This window comes from Vigna unguiculata, chromosome 11 (assembly GCF_037176805.1).
Source record: "Vigna unguiculata cultivar grain cowpea cultivar isolate G323 ecotype 2 chromosome 11, ASM3717680v1, whole genome shotgun sequence".
Taxonomy (NCBI): Eukaryota; Viridiplantae; Streptophyta; class Magnoliopsida; order Fabales; family Fabaceae; genus Vigna; species Vigna unguiculata.
Genome location: NC_140802.1, coordinates 26,589,395 through 26,606,175, shown reverse-complemented (window position 1 = coordinate 26,606,175; position 16,781 = coordinate 26,589,395). Strand labels below are relative to the sequence as shown.

At 32.5% G+C, this 16,781-nt stretch overlaps 1 protein-coding gene across 2 annotated transcripts; it reads left to right on the top strand.

Annotated features, from left to right (window-relative positions):
- The first annotated feature begins 886 nt into the window (after positions 1 to 886).
- On the top strand, positions 887 to 5,234 carry LOC114170247 ((-)-germacrene D synthase-like). 2 transcript variants are annotated; one of them, XM_085668440.1, is made up of 7 exons: positions 887 to 1,011; positions 1,223 to 1,508; positions 3,155 to 3,530; positions 3,648 to 3,863; positions 3,952 to 4,090; positions 4,374 to 4,619; positions 4,860 to 5,234. In XM_085668440.1, exons 1-7 carry the CDS (start codon positions 898 to 900, stop codon positions 5,151 to 5,153), a joined length of 1,671 nt encoding a protein of 556 aa, XP_085524566.1. In that variant the 5' UTR covers positions 887 to 897; the 3' UTR covers positions 5,154 to 5,234. The 2 variants fall into 2 exon arrangements, with proteins under 2 accessions (XP_085524566.1, XP_027911536.2); XM_028055735.2 differs by having other exon boundaries at positions 941 to 1,107.
- Positions 5,235 to 16,781: the final 11,547 nt, after the last annotated feature.

Here is a 16,781-nt window from a genome sequence, read left to right as displayed (position 1 = left end):
TTAAACTGAATTTCTATATTTTGATATTGTAAACTATAACCTTCACATTATAGCTACCACTATTTTCTTATCGATTTTGCAAGAAGGATAATGATCGTCTTATCACCTTTGTTTTTCTCTGGTCCGTCCATACATGCTAATGTAGCATCACGTTTCTTATATGCTTTTTGTGTTGTATATGCATAAGTTGGTAGAGAGTACTCGGAAGGACATTAATGAAGAATACCTTAATCCTACTCAATTATCAATGAAGAGTACTTGGAGAACAATATTTTTATGAATTTTTTTCAACATCTTTTAAAAATATAAGATTTTATTTTTAACATCTAATTATTATTTTTTATATTTCTGTAACATCTTGGTTTTATCTTTTGAATTTTATTTTAAACTGAATTTCGACATTTTGTTAAATCTATAACCTTCAGATTAGCCACCACTATTTTCTTATCACCTTTAGGTTTGCTGTCTATTGTAGCATCATGTTTTTTCTATGCTTATTGTGTTGTATTAACGTAGACCCACATGTTAATTAAATTATAGTGGGTCTCACCATTTTCCACTCAATATTTTATTCTTGGCATGTGAGGCAATGTTTTTTTCTTTACGTTTTGCTTGATTTTTTTTTTCACATAATGGTGGAAAATTTTATATTCTTTTTCAATTTCTAATTTTATGTAATGGTGAAATTATACTTTTTCAATTTCTAATTTTATGTAAGAATGAAATTAAAGATATGAATAGATGATTGGACATTTTATATTTTTGAAAGCTTTGAAAACATTGATTTTTTATTTATTTATATAATGTCATAATTATGTTATGGAATAAAAAATACATATTCTAAATTTCAAACCTCATGTATATGTGATGTATAAGTGTGTGTCTCGTATATGATACATGAGAGGCACAAAAACACAGTATTTAAGAAGCGTGTTTGAACTTCATTACGTACATTATATGCATACTCCCCAACAAACCATGTCTAACGGTGGCTTATCACTTCCAACTTCTGTCAGTGGGGAAAAACCTCCCTTCACTCGACCCACTGCAAATTTTCATCCCTCCGTTTGGGGCGATCGCTTTCTTTCCTTTGTTCCTTCTTCCGCTGTATTTACTTTTTCAATCTCTTTAGCTGAGATGTTACATTTTCATGGATTTAACATTTTTATCTGTGTAGATAAAACATTTCATATGACGACCTCTTCATTACTACTTCCTGCAGGAAAGTGATATCAGTATTGAACAAGCTAAACTACTAAAAGAGGACGTGAGGAAGAGGCTTGTCTCACCGATTGATGATAACAATTTCTCTTTTAAATTAAACTTCATTGATTCAGTCCAACGTTTGGGTGTGTCTTACCATTTTGAGCAAGAAATTGACAGTGCTCTATGTCGAATTTATGAGATTTCAACAAAGGACAATGATATCATAGCTAACAATGATGATCTTTACCACACGGCTCTACTCTTTCGGCTGCTTAGACAACATGGATACCGAATTTCTCCGAGTATGTTTTCATGACCATTAACCAAATTTACTTTTCAAAGAATAATAATTTCTTATTCAACTCACTACGATGGTATTAAATTTTTTGTTTGAGTTTACTCATTAGTCTACTTCAGGGATGTCTTTGTTTCTCCATATGAGTGTAGTCGAGTCAACTATGGGAAAAATCTGTCTAGGCAAATTTAAATACTTTGTTTGAATAAAATTTTGACGCTTTTGTTGCATAGATGAATAAGAAATGAGTTAATCAAGTCCAAGTTGGTTTGAAACAGACATAGGTAGGATGCATGTCTGAATTTTTTTTTCAAATAAAGAAAAAGAAAAATAGAAAAAAAGTTATAAATTATAATAATTTTGACTACAAATTTAACTATTGAAAAAACGTGGTCTGGGATCAGACAAACTAGTGGAATAAAATAATGAGGATGAAGTTAAATATATATGTAAGAGAAAGACAAAAGTAGACAACGACATAAATGTATATTGATGTATATGTGACCATGACATGGCTTTCGCATATTAGTGGTGATAAAGTTTGCCTTGGTTTAATTTTATTTTTGGGTAGAGAATGAGAATCATTAGGTAAATATGTAAAATGAATATCTCAAATCAATGTTTTTGAGGTTATAATAAAATGTTTTTTTGTTTTCTGAAATGGTTTCTTTTTATACACAAGTTACTAATAGATAGGTTCAGAAAAAAATTACAACTTTTGAGCAAGTTGTGTCCCATTAACATACGACTTCAAAAATGAATTCCATAGAAGTCGTGAGTTCCAGAGATGACTTTTTATTTAAATTTTCGGAGTCATAAACCGTGTACCTATGCACAAATTTTGTGTAAGAGGTGATCCATTGAAGGTATGGGGAGAGAGAAAAAATTTTAATTTTTTGTTTGAAATTAGAGGTCTTGTATACAACACATGACTTATTTATAAAATCTAATGAACGGAAATTGTAGTAAGGAAAATGATTTGCAATCTTTTTTTTTTCTTAATCAAAAGTCTTGTATGCTACATACGACTTTTGTGTAAGGTTCGGTAAGATATCCCCAGCTTCTGCTTCCGTTGATTAGTTGTGTCGTTTATTGGCTTTGGAATCCTTCCATAACTCTTATCGCATGTAATTACTACATCAACGAGAACCTCATCCCCAAAACATTCCTTTTGAGGTTCAGTTCATCAGTTTTTTCCTACAAGTCGTGCATTGTGTACACAACTTTCAATTTAAAACAAAAAATTGAAATTTGTTCTTTCCCTCACGACTTCTAGGATCACCTCTTACACAAAAATTGCGTATAAGGTACACGACTACAGACTTTGAAAATTTAAATCAAATGCCGTCTCTGGCGCGCACAACTTCTACAAAATTCATTGTTGAAGTTGTGTTGATGGAGCACAACTTATCAAAATATTATAATTTTTTATGAAGCTTCCCATTCTGGTAACTTGTCTACAAAAGTAAAATATTTTGTAAAACTATCAAATATAATTTTCACTTTTAAGATTGGATTTACAGGTTAACTCAAACCAACTTATACAAAATGTTTGATTTGAATGTGTAAGTCAATAGTGTGGTAGTATCCCTTGTAATAGTTATACAATTAAATGTACACCTGTAAATTAACACATGTTTATAGATTAAACAGGTATATTTTGCAAATTCGAAGACCAAACCGGAAAGTTTAAGGAAAGCTTAACCGATGACATTGAAGGAATGTTAAGCCTGTATGAAGCAGCCCAACTAAGATGTCATGGAGAAGACGTACTTGAAGAAGCACACAAGTTCAGTCTAGAGCAGTTAACTAAGTCTGTAACCACTCAATTAAGTTCTTCTCTTGCGGCACGAGTTGAACATAGCTTAAGACAATCACTTCGTCGAGGTTTGCCTAGGTTGGAAGCAACATATTATATGTCTTTCTATGAAGAAGATCCATCTCACGATGAAAAGTTGTTAACATTTGCAAAATTAGATTTTAACAAGCTACAGGAGATACATTTGGAAGAAGTTAGCGGTCTAACCAAGTAATATCTTCCTCAAACATATTACCTTTCATTGTATAGATCAATAAGTATCACTTAAATATTTATTTTTTTCTTTTTTTGTCTTTGAAACCTGAATGTTATTTGTTTGTGATTCAGATGGTGGGCAAAGAATTTAGATGTCTCAACCAATTTACCTTTTACAAGAGATAGGATCACAGAATGTTGTTTTTGGAATATAGGAGTGTACTTTGAGCCACAATATTGTAGATGGATAACAACAAAATTAACAGCTCTAGCTTCCATCATTGATGATATGTACGATGCTTATGGAACCATAGAAGAACTTGAGCTATTCACCAATGCAGTTGAGAGGTTAGGCACATAAAAAAATGACAAATAGTATATCATTAGCTTAATTCTACCAATTTATCATTAAAGATAACTATCTCAATGTTAACAGGTGGGATATTTGTTGCTTGGTTGATCTCCCAAAATACATGCAATTATGTTATAAAGCAATTTTGGATGTATTTGAAGAAATTGAGCTGGAGATGAGAAAGGAAGAAAAAGTGTATTGCATCAAGTATGTCAAGAAAGAGGTAGAATTATAGTTTCATTAATTTTTCCTTATTCTGTATTCAAGTAATACAAAGAAGATAAATCAAATATTCTTTTCTATTTTTTTTAATTTCTTAAATATAAACTGAATATTTTTTCTTAAATTAAGATAAATAGAATAATTCAAACATTACTATTTTATTAGAAGTTAGATAGTTGGAGAGACATTGAAGGTATCTTTATAAGTTGACCATGTTTTTCTTTTATCAAATGAATAGTATGGAATATATTTCTCAATATTATATATTTGTACTTTAATTCTAGATGAAAAGACTAGTCCAGTCTCACATGGCTGAGGCAAGATGGTGCCATTCAAACCACACTCCAACATTGGAGGAATACATGCAAGTAAGAAGAACGTCTGGCGGTTACCCTTTGTTGATTACCGCATCTTTCCTAGGCATGGAAGATTCAACAGAGCAAGATCTTATATGGGCAACAAATGAGCCAGTAATTATTGCAGCTTCTGCAGTTGTGGCTAGGATCTCGGATGACATTGTTGGAGATGAGGTGCACCCTTGACACTAATTAATTTCTATCAACTAGGTTGTGTATGATCCACTTATAAGTAATTTGATTTTTTAAGAAACATTTTCTTTATCTTATATTAAGAGTTGGCAATTGCAAAACTCTTAAAATTTTGGAAGAGAAAGACTTGATAATAATTGCTAAGACCGTTATATATTAGCTATTAATATTGATTTTTTTTGGATTTTGTTTTTTGCTTTTGTTGCTATTTTTGTTTTGAAGTTTGAACAGGAGAGACAACATGTTGTTTCAAGCATTCAATGCTATATGAAGGATCATAAAATCTCAAGGAAATGTGCCATCGAAGAACTATTCAAGTTAATTGAGAATGCTTGGAAGGACATAAACGATGCATGCTTAGCTCCTACTCAAGTACCAATGAAAATTCTTATGCGTGCGGTCAACTTTGCACGTGTAATCGACGTGCTTTACAAAGATGAAGATATCTATACAAATGCAGGAGGGATAATGAAAGATCATATTGAAACCTTATTAGTTAAAAAGATGTCTGTATAAACAAAAAGCTTTGTTCTTTTATTAATTATTTGTGATCTACATTTTGTGTAATGATAGGCTTGAAACTCCATGTTGCTTGCATATCACCTTTTGAATTGTTTGACAAGTTGGTCAAAAATAAAGATTTGCCAAAAAAAAACTGTCAATTAATAATCACTTTCTTTTAGAGATATTGAAAATCACTTTTGGACAATGAAAATGCATTTTTCTTTAAGATATATAACAACTGAAGTAAATATTAACAAGTTAAATGTTATAATTGGAGATGCTATTAGTTTTTAATTTGCTTTCAAGTTATCTAAATACGACTTTCTAAATAGATATTATATCTTTTCATAACATACTATGGTGATATATTGAAAAGTTTTAGAATGACTAGAGGTTGAGGCTATGATAACTTATATATACACCTTTATCTTTTTATCTCGTATAGATATTTTTGTTGTTTTGTTGTTTATGGATATAGAGAGAAGGATTCTACTTCACTCATACTAAGTGACATGTTTTAGTATAGGAATTTAGTATAAGAAAAACTAATATTAATATTGATATAAACCCTATTGGGAATATTTAGATGGGATTAATCTTAACTCACTACAAGAAAAAATGATATTACTGACAGTCAAAATTTGTCGGTAATGTTTAAAATCTGTCGGTAAATCAAAATTATTGACGGATTATCGACGGTAAAAAATTTATCGTTGTAAGACCCGAAGAATTTAAATAATTAAATAAATAATTATTTAATAAATGTAGATAATGGAAGCCTTTATGTCATTAAATGCTAACTTTTATAATGTGAAAAAGTATTAGTTCAAATAGTTGAGAGTACTTCTTTGTGTTAAGAGGACTTGGGTTCAAGTCCTATGTATGCCAATTTGTGTGCTACTTTAATTGTGGAATTTTTTATAATATGTTTCAGCAGTGGTTTGTGCGAACTAAGTTCTTTTTTTTTCTTTCCAAATTTCTTTTTGGCATGAATGTAACCCTAACCATTAATTGGCAACTAGGAAGGCTGGGAAAATTGTGCCAAAATAGCATTTTAATGATTATTATGCTCAGTAAATATCCATTTTTGTTTTATGGCCATTAACTCTAATTAAGACATGATTAAGGAACCAATTAAGGGTGAGAGAAAGGGTTTTTGGAGGCATTGGGGTGCACTGTGAGGAGCGAAAATTGAGGGTAGTAGCTGGGTTAGTGAGTGGGAGGAAGTGTGGAAGTAGTGGAAGAGAAAAGGAGGCTAGTGTTGATCAAGGGGGAACTCAAGGATTTATCAAACTTAGCAAGGATCCAAGTTAGGGGAGTTCCATTCGTGATTTTGCGTTTAATTATATGAGTATGTGATATACGAAATGCATGAATGGACCTGATTCTGTCAAAAATCTATAAACTGCTTGTGTTTGTAGAATTTTCTAGAAACTGCCTAGTGACGTTGAAGGCCCACCAGGCGACTCATGCCTCCAGAACCTTTTTTCTGGGCTTTTTTATGCACCGCTTGGCAGCTATGTACTAACTACCAAGCGCTACAAACTGGCTTGCCCAAATTCCCTAGTTTTTGGTGTTTCAGTAGTGTTGTGATGTTTGGATTGGATTTCTACATGTACGTATATGATTGGCATGATGAATTATTATCCGCAATTGTCTATTTGGTGAAAATTACATGAATTTGGCAGGATTGGGGGATTAGGGTTCATGTTGGGATTGGGGATCAATAAACCTGATTTGTCCTTATGGTTGACACCTTATTTTCATGAAAATGTTGTTAATTGGAACGAATATGAACCCCACTATTTAGATGGGACCCTATAGATGTACCAAAACCTGTGTTGAATGAATGCTTAGGGTTTCGGGTGCGCACAGGTGTTGGAAAATATGGGATTTTCCCAAATTTTGATTGCACCGCTTGGTGGTACAGGAACTTCCGCTAGGCGACTCAACAATGCAATGAGCATTTGGTTTTTGATTCGTGTTGGGTGTCCTTGGTGGGTTATATGGAAAATTCGTGCAAGATTTTAGGTAATTGAACATAAAGTGTGGGAAGGAAACCTTGCATGTAAGATAATTAATTATATATGTGAAAAGATAGTAATTAGGATGATATGCATGTAAAAACAATATTTTGTTTTAACTGTGATGTTGGTCAGTGTGTGTTGCAACTGCCATTACGTATCAATTTTGATGTTGATTTCCCTTGAATGTGGCATGTTTTATTTAGTAAAGGAATGAGGATATAATGGATTACATTATATTTGAATAAAGGTATGACCTTAATTGTGAAACTATGAATGTGTTGTATTGTAAATTAGTCATAGGGATTTGACTGGATAACCGTAAGTGTGTTATGAATTGTATTGCGTGCTTAGGGTTCCTTGGAACCAGTCCCAAATTGTCAAAAACCAATATTAGTGACATTACTGGTGTGGCGCCTAGCGGCACGAGATGAGAAGCTAGGCGACAAAGGGAAAAATAGGGAAAAGCTTTGGAGGTGTGGCACCTAGCGGAAGGGGGTCGTCTCGCCAGGTGGAGGCAAACTGACAAAGGTCTTGGAAGGCGCGTGGCGCCTAGCGGCGTGAGGTGCCCGCCAGGCGACCTGGAGCATGGGTGCCCCTAACAACGCGATGTGTGGTGCCTGGCTGTTCCAAGTGCAGAGTTGGACTATGTGGAGGGTTCTACACAGCTTTGGATGAAGGTTTTGATGTGATGCTTTGTTGGGGCCCCAATTATGAGTGTAACTTGTATTGGGATAACACATGGCCACTCGAGGTTGTAGCCTGGTGGTTTGTGCGAGATCGTGGTTCATACGGATGGGTTCCGAAACATTTCCCTCCTCGGTTATATCCGACGAGTTTGGTAGTCTTTGGAGAAATACGGACTGTGGTTCGTATTAGGGAACTCCACTTGGCATCGCAGATCGTTACAATCGTTAAAACTCTTGTCAATAATTTTTTATTGATGAAAATCTTGTTTCCTCGATAATTATCGATGAAAAAATCTATCAATAAAATCAGTCGGTAATTACCGACAACAAAATCTATCGATAATTATTGACATAAAAGTTTGTCAATAATTGTCGATCCAAAAATTCATTGATAAATAGCACCCATAGGTTCATCTTCTTCCCCCTCCTCCCTTCTCCTTCTTCTTCTGTTTAGGGTTTATGTTTCCTATCTTTTTTTTCTTCCAAAACCTTCTCCGCTCCATCTTGGTGAAGCCTTTGGAGCTTCAAAAGAAGTTCCTTCCTATAGGAGGGAGGAACAAATCTAGCGCGCATAAGAGTTTTAATGTTCATCCAAGAAGCTGTGGGTGGCCCTTGGTCATAATTCTTACAAACTTTATGCCACTAAGTATTGGCATACTCCAAAAATCCTAAAACTACTAGATCAACTTATGCTTGATCCTTTACATGATTTTCATTGAAAATTTGATCAACTTTAGTTTCCCAATCAAGGAAGATTTTGGGATCACTTCCACCATAGAACTTAGGAATCTTTGGAGTTTGTTTCTCTTGTGTTGGGTTGCGCCTAGAATGCCCTATTTTCCTAGCCTCTCTTTCTTGCTCTTTAGCTTCAAGCCTTGAATGTGCTCTTGGATTCTTAGGTCACTTTGCTCCTTGTCTTTTCTCAATTGTTCAAAGGACTCCTTCCTAGACAACTCCAAATCCCAAAGCAATCTCATCAATGTATTGTTTTTGTTTGGAGAAGGTGCATTTGATGAACTTGTCATGATTCCTATAACAAAAGCACTCAAATCTAAGACAAAATAAATGGATTAGAAGTTAGACAACATGAAAACCACGACCAAATCCAACCCAAAATGTAACCCAAGTGTTTAGATCACTCTCCCAAAGTAACAAGGCAAGACTACACTCAAAGCTTCTCCAAGGAGTGAAGAAAACACTGTTCAAAAATCCTTTTCTTGCATACAAGTGGCTTGGTTCAAACACTCAAGAATTTCAAGAAGACAAACTTACTATGACAAAACCAAGAGTACCTAAAGACAAGCAAGAAAAGCACAAAAGCAAGAAATGCTAAACTCTAAAAAAGAAAAGTTTAAGACAAACTTTTAACAAGACTAAAACAAGAAAAGCACATTATAAGAATGACATGGAAAATACTTGAACATGCATTCCCAAGTCCTAAATCATGCATACACCAAGAAAGATCATAACCAAGTCAAAGAATGGAACCAATTTGCCAATATCACCCATTTCTCAAGCATTAAAACTAGTAGCATAACACTTAGTGAAAAACACACTTTGAGTTCACCAATGAGCAAGTTTGCTTTTGTTTTTTTTTGACAAATTTTGGTGTAAAAATTTTCTTCTTTTCACAACTAGCTTCATAAAATGGTGAGAAAGAGTTTTAGGTGGCTTGGACACTTAGTTCCTCAAGTTTTAGGCCAAAATCAATTTCATGGAGCATACATCAAGCAAGACATAAAGTGAAAGCAAGATTCAAATACTTGGAAAAACAAGAATAAGAAAACCTCAAGTTAAGATATAACATATGACTCAAGCAAAAGTTAGACACATTTAAAGACTCAACATGCATACACAAAGATACAAACATGTAGCTATCATGCATTTAAACTCATGGATTTGAGGCTCAAATACTAAGCATCCAAAGACATGTTATCCAACCACATTTAGGAGCTTAAAAGGGTGCAAAATTCGTATCCAAACTGCCCAACAGAACCTGAAAATGTTGATTCACGTATTCTTGGCAAATCTGACCTTTGCTCACTAATTTGATCATAACTTTCTCCACAGAACTCCAAATGCATTGGTTCTTCTTTTTCTGGAAACTAGACTCAAAGAGCTTTCTTTTGACACCAAAAACGTAATTTTTGGACCCCTGAGCTGGTACAATTTAATGTTTTAAAATTGTCACATTTTCTACCAGCACTGTTTTTGTGTGTAATGGAAGTTGATTTGAACCATACAAATATAGCTACAACAAGACAAGGTTAGCACATGAAAAACACCATATTCAAGATAACCTAGGTCTAGATACCAAATGATGAAGGATTATCTTGTTACTTTTTAAGATTATTGAATATGGTGTGAGTTGATTAAGAAAGCTAAGTGAAATCCCCACTGAACATTAAGATAGCAAGCTATCTAGATGTGAAGGTTCCTTTAACCAAGCTCAAAAGAAAAAGATGATGGATTGACTCAAAACAAAAAGGAAGTGGAAAGCATATAAACCATAGAAAACCAAGAATAATTAAAGGAAGAAAAAAAACATAAAATGGAAAGGAAAGAAATGGTAAGAAATGTAAGAAGCACGCCACTACAAGGCTAGGCTAGAAGCCATGGCAACTTGAAGATGAGTGGATGTGTGCCACCACTTGCTATGCAAGATAAGGCTTAAAAGTATTCACTCCAAAGGGAGGAAACTCTCACAAATGGTTGAGACACAAGAGTGTTTTTACTTCAAAATGTTCAACCCTTTTACATGTCTAGGAGCACCCCTTATATAGAAGATTTTAGGGGCCTCTAAGCAAATAAAAGATACGTAAGGATGTCTCTAAAAAACCTAACCCTAGCTTCTAGAAAATAGGTCAAATAAGGTTACAAAAATGAGAGACAAAAGACTTAACTATGGTGTGTGCAAGGCTAATTTCGTTCTAGCACAAAAGGAGACAAAGAATGTGTCTCACATGTCTCCAAAAAGTGGCCAAAGTGTTCTAAAAACAAAGGAGACCAAAGGTACATAGGTACACTTGCTTCATGCCTTTTACTTTATGCTTTATGTCTTTGCTTTACTCTCTCCTCCACATCATTTATGCTCCCCAATCACCATGCACCACCTAGCATTGCTTTCTTACTCCTAATTAACCTACAAAGCAAATAAACATAGATTAGCATGTTGGCTTCAGTCAAATCAACTATAGTCAACAAGTCAAACCTAGTCAAAGGTCAACAAGTCAACTAAAGTTAATTCAACTAAGTCAACTTTAGGAATCAAAAATAACAAATACAAATAAAAGGGATGAAGGATTAGTGAACTTCTTTTCTAAACATGCTTAGTCTTCTTAAGCATGTGTCTCCATCCTTGGTTGGGGTCAATCCTTCATCAATAAGCTTTTCCTCAATTGTTGCCTTCAAAACGAGTCTTAGCCTCAAAGTTAGTTCCCAAATCCATACGCTTTCTTCTTGATGCCATACCTCCTTTATAAATCTTTCTTTGCACTTTGATATCATGTATAGCCTTGGAAATCTACAACTAAGTGATTATTCCTACCCATTTATTTTACCAAAATTTGACTCTTTTCCCTTCTCCTACAACCCACTCAATGCAATTATCAAACCATGTTCCTTGCGTGATATTCCCACACACCTTATGAATGTCTTTAACCACCTTGAGGTATTCCTAGAAGTGTTAAAGTCATTGAGATTTCTCAACGATCCATATTTTGATTCAAGTACCTCTTTCCACAGGCCATGATCCGTCGATCGTAATCTCCACTTCCATTTAGCGAAAATTATTTTATGCTAATATCATATAAGTTGATGAGTTCGAAAGAAAATAAAATTAACCTCAAGCTTGTAGTGAAGAAAGAGGTTAAAAATTAGAAATGGAGAAGAAGGGTCATGAGCTTCAAGAATCATTGACTAGCTCTAATCGGTTGTGGTTGGTATGGAATTGAGTCTTGGATTGTGAGGAGGCAATTTTCCTTCTCTTGCCAAAGTCCATGAAGGAATCTGCATTGTCCCAGCCTCTACCTTGGCTTGGCAGTTCCCTTCTTGAGTTTGCTTGTTTCTTGGTCTTTTGGTGGCTTAGTGGGCCTTTGTGTAGAGAGGAATTGATGCCATTAGAAAGCTTGAGAAGTACTCAGCTCCAATATTGGTTGCTCTCATTGCTTATCTTCTAATTTGGTCTTGTGTCAAAGCTGGTGGCATTAGTCACATGCTCTCTTTGTCTTCCAAGATCTCTACATCTGAATTCTAGTCTTATTTCTTCCCTTCTCTTTGTTGGTTTTGTTTGTCTAACTGATGGTTTTTTGTGTTAGGTTCAGGTGGATAGTAAATACCAACACTAATGTGAAAACAAGGATAACACTATTCATGGATGAGTGAGTGAGTGTAGGTAGGATTTTTCTTTTTTCCTATTTTTTGTTTTCATTAAAATAAAGAAAAGAAAAATTGTAATTTCTTTTTGTGAAAATTGTGAAAGCAATAAATTTTTACTAAGTGAAACTTTTAAACAATATACAAATTTAATAACGTTGTCGTTGACACAATTAAATTAATACTACTTATCTATAACAACTTCAGTATTGTTAAGAAAGTAGCCAACAAAATAGAAAGGGTAAAGTAAACCAAAGTTGTCTCCTAACGAACACGAAATTGATTTTTAACAAATTAGTTGTTATAAAAACTATACAAAATGATTAATCAAATAAAATAAGAAATAAAGAAATAAAATTTTAAAAAGATAAAAAGGTAAAAAAAACAATGATAAAAAAAAAGATTGATTCCAATGCTTTTTCAAAATAGATCCATCATCGTTATTGATGGATGGGTGAGTGTAGGTAGGATTTTTCTTTTTTTCTGTTTTTTGTTTCATTAAAATAAAGAAAAGAAAAATTGTAATTTCTTTTTGTGAAAATTGTGAAAGTATTAAACTTTTACTAAGTGAAACTTTTAAACAATATACAAATTTTATAACGATGTCGTTGACGCGATTAAATTAATACTACTTATCTATAACAACTTCAGTATTGTTAAGAAAGTAGCCAACAAAATAGAAAGGGTAAAGTAAACCAAAGTTGTCTCCCAACGAACACGGAATTGATTTTTAACAAATTAGTTGTTATAAAAACTATACAAAATGGTTAATCAAATAAAATAAGAAATAAAGAAATAAAATTTTAAAAAGATAAAAAGGTAAAAAAAAACAATGATAAAAAAAATAGATTGATTCCAATGCTTTTTCAAAATAGATTCATCATCGCTATTGATGGATGGGTGAGTGTAGGTAGGATTTTTCATTTTTTATGTTTTTTGTTTCATTAAAATAAAGAAAAGAAAAATTGTAATTTCTTTTTGTGAAAATTGTGAAAGTATTAAACTTTTACTAAGTGAAACTTTTAAACAATATACAAATTTTATAACGCTATCGTTGACGCGATTAAATTAATACTACTTATCTATAACAACTTCAGTATTGTTAAGAAAGTAGCCACCAAATAGAAAGGGTAAAGTAAACCAAAGTCGTCTCCCAATGAATACAGAATTGATTTTTAACAAATTAGTTGTTATAAAAACTATACAAAATGGTTAATCAAATAAAATAAGAAATAAAGAAATAAAATTTTAAAAAGATAAAAAGGTAAAAAAATAATGATAAAGAAAAATAGATTATTTCCACTGCTTTTTCAAAATAGATCCATCATCGGTTATCTACATATTATTGGTCAATTAATTATTGTTTAGATTTACAAATTAATCAATGTAAATTTTCAATTAATTTGTTGGCGTTCTTACTATTAACCACTGTAAATTCTCAATCAAAAGCAAGAACTTTGTAGATTAATCATAGTAAATTTAACCAAAATACATTCTCAATTAAATATTACTATGCTTAATCATGTCCATTTTTTTACCTCTAAAATCAAGCAAAAAGCTAATTAACCAAAGTACATTCTTGATTAATTATAGTTAAATTTTTCACCTCTAATCAAAGTACATTCTCAATCATTGATAAAAACTCATTCAATCACATGAAAGTTTCTAAATTTAATCAAAGTAAATTCTCAATTAAAATTAAAAACCTTTGTCCTCATATGATTGATATGCATATAGATTAAAACATCTCACTAATTAGCTATGATGTAAAAACCATTACTTTTCACGTGATTCAAAGATAAAAGTTATAGATGAATTAAAATATCAACAATAATAAAAAGAACAAAGAAATTATTTCATTCTAACCTCAGAATTCATAATGAAATTACAATGAAATCAACCCATGAAGTTTAACACTCCATGAAATACAAAATAAAATAAAAATAGAAGAAGAAGAAAAGAGAGAGAAAGAAATTAGGCCCCCCTAAAGGTTCCTAAATTCTGAAGTGTCGAGCTTCCTCTTTCTGCTTTCCCTTGGTCTTTTTATATATGACTTGGACTAGGCTTTTATGTTGCTAACATCTCTCAAATATCTTTTAAAATAAAGATAAAGATAAATATTTAAAAATATTTGAGGAGATATAGACTATTTGACAAATATAGTTGGTTGATAATATTAATATCTCATATAATTAAATAAATTAATTACTTAAAGATATATGATAAATTATCACCAATTAATATTTGTATTAATTTTCTAAATCAGCTCTTATCAATCTCCTCAAATTATCTTCTAAATAATTTAATATCTTCAAGATATATTTGTTTGTTGTAGATTTAAAAAGATTTAAGAAGATCTTGTCATATTTAAAATGATTTGATAGTTATTATATTTTTATATTTTATTATATAATTAAATAAGATAATTATTTAAAAATATCAAATAAAATATCTAAAATATATTTTCCATTTTTTGTTGCCCGTTCTTTTTTTTTGGCTTAGCCAAACTTCTTCACTTATTCAAGCTTTTCTTGTTGTCCTCATGCAATGCTTGATTTGGATTTTTGTGATTTTGATGATTTCTATTCTTGAATTTATCTCTAAGGTGTCATGAAGCTTTAATCAAATTATTTTCACACCTTCATGAGCTCAACTTAACTGCAGCTACACTAACAGACTTCAAAATATCCAAAGAACATTTATGCAACTAAAAAGTTATTTTTAACATCTTTTTGTATCCCATGCTCAATAAACCCAATTATAAGAAATTCCAATTAAATCAATCTTTTAAGAACAAAATTCAATTAAAAATCCATAATTAAACATTAAATGAGGACAAAAATATTAACTCATTAGTGAGTGAGTGTTGATGTCGATGCACTTGTGGGTTTCTAGAGCATAACCCTAAGCATCTAGTTCCGCAATGCTCTTGATCTCCAACTGTATGGCACAAACTCTACTTCTGTGAGCAACACAATCTCACCAACATTTATTTTGACTTTACCTGCAATTTAAACCACATTGTTGAATTTCCCATGAATCTGACCATGAAAGGTGGAGATAGTTATACTTTCATATATCCTATAGTAATTGTCAACATGGAGATCAGAACATGAAATTCAACCTTGGTTTCATTCATATTAATATTCAATGATATTTTAGCTTATAACATCATAAATTCTTAATTTGATGAACATGGTATTAGCTTACTTTGTTTGGGTTTGCTGAAAAGCGATAACGTTAATATCATGTGAGTATTTTAATTTAAGAAACTAAAATATATATGATTGCTGAAAAGCTTTCAATTATTTTGGTCAATTCACGTTAAAATTTTTGTTTCAGATTTATTTTTGTTCTTTGAAAATAATCTAGAAAATAATATTAATTAATTATAATTCAATTACTTACATTCTCATTCTTTATTCATTGTAGGCACTACATGTTGAGTGTTGTGCTATCTCCAAATTATGTAATCGAATCATGTGGTGGAAATAAAGTATTTTAGGATTAGGAGGTAAAGTGATGAGTTTAAATTTTTGCCCTCATTTAAATTTGGGGATTTAATAGTATTTTTGTGTCTAAGGATTGATTTAATTAGGATTTGTGATTATTGGATTTATTGAGTACGTAAAGTAAAAATGGCATAAAAATTTGATTTTAGTTGCATAAAATATTATTGGATATTCTAACGTTTGTTAATGCAACTAGAATTTATTGTTGGTAATTAAAAGTGTGGATTTGAAATATTCAAAGTTACAAAATAAGTCCAAAATCAGCAAATTCTAGAAAGAAATAGTCAGGAGCTAAATGCACCCCCAGTTTTTATTTACACACTCCTCCTGCAAGTGGACTACAAAAACCTATTTTGCACCCCTAGTTTTTAATAAGTGCACCCCTCCTACCACTTAAAATCTATTCACTCAGATGCTGCCATGTGGCAATCCTCCACTAATTGATGTTGACCAACCAAAAAAAAGCCACGTGGGTGTAATCCTTGCACATGCATGTGTGAACCAATCAGGGCGTGTGATGTGACCCCAACAAGCCCACGTGCACCTTCAAGCCTCATTTCAAATGCCAGCCCACTTAAAGGCCCAATTACAAGATCAATGATGAAAAAGATTCAAAAGGGCCTCCCATTAGATGATCACAAATTCAATGGGCTTCTCACATTCTTTACATGGGCCAAAGAGATCACAAAGACTTGAAGAAGTGCATGTAAATCTAGTAGTGTAGATTTAAATTGGGCCGTTGTTTGGGCTTTGCTTTTCAATAATACATAAGACATGAAAGGAACATAGGATGGGGCTCAAATTGGGCTCGGCCCATTTCTCTTCATACATGGCCGAGAATAGCAAGGCAAGGAGGCTCCTTTGCTTCATGGTTTGACTAAGGTTGGTCATCACATCTAAAGGCTAAGAATCCTTCTTGTTCTTCAAGCCAAGATCCAAGGTGTGTGACCTTGTCTCCTTCTCCAAGCTTGATCTAAGGGCCAAGATCAAGGCCCACTCCATCCAATGACTCTCTTTTCTCATGTGTAAATGGCTTCATAT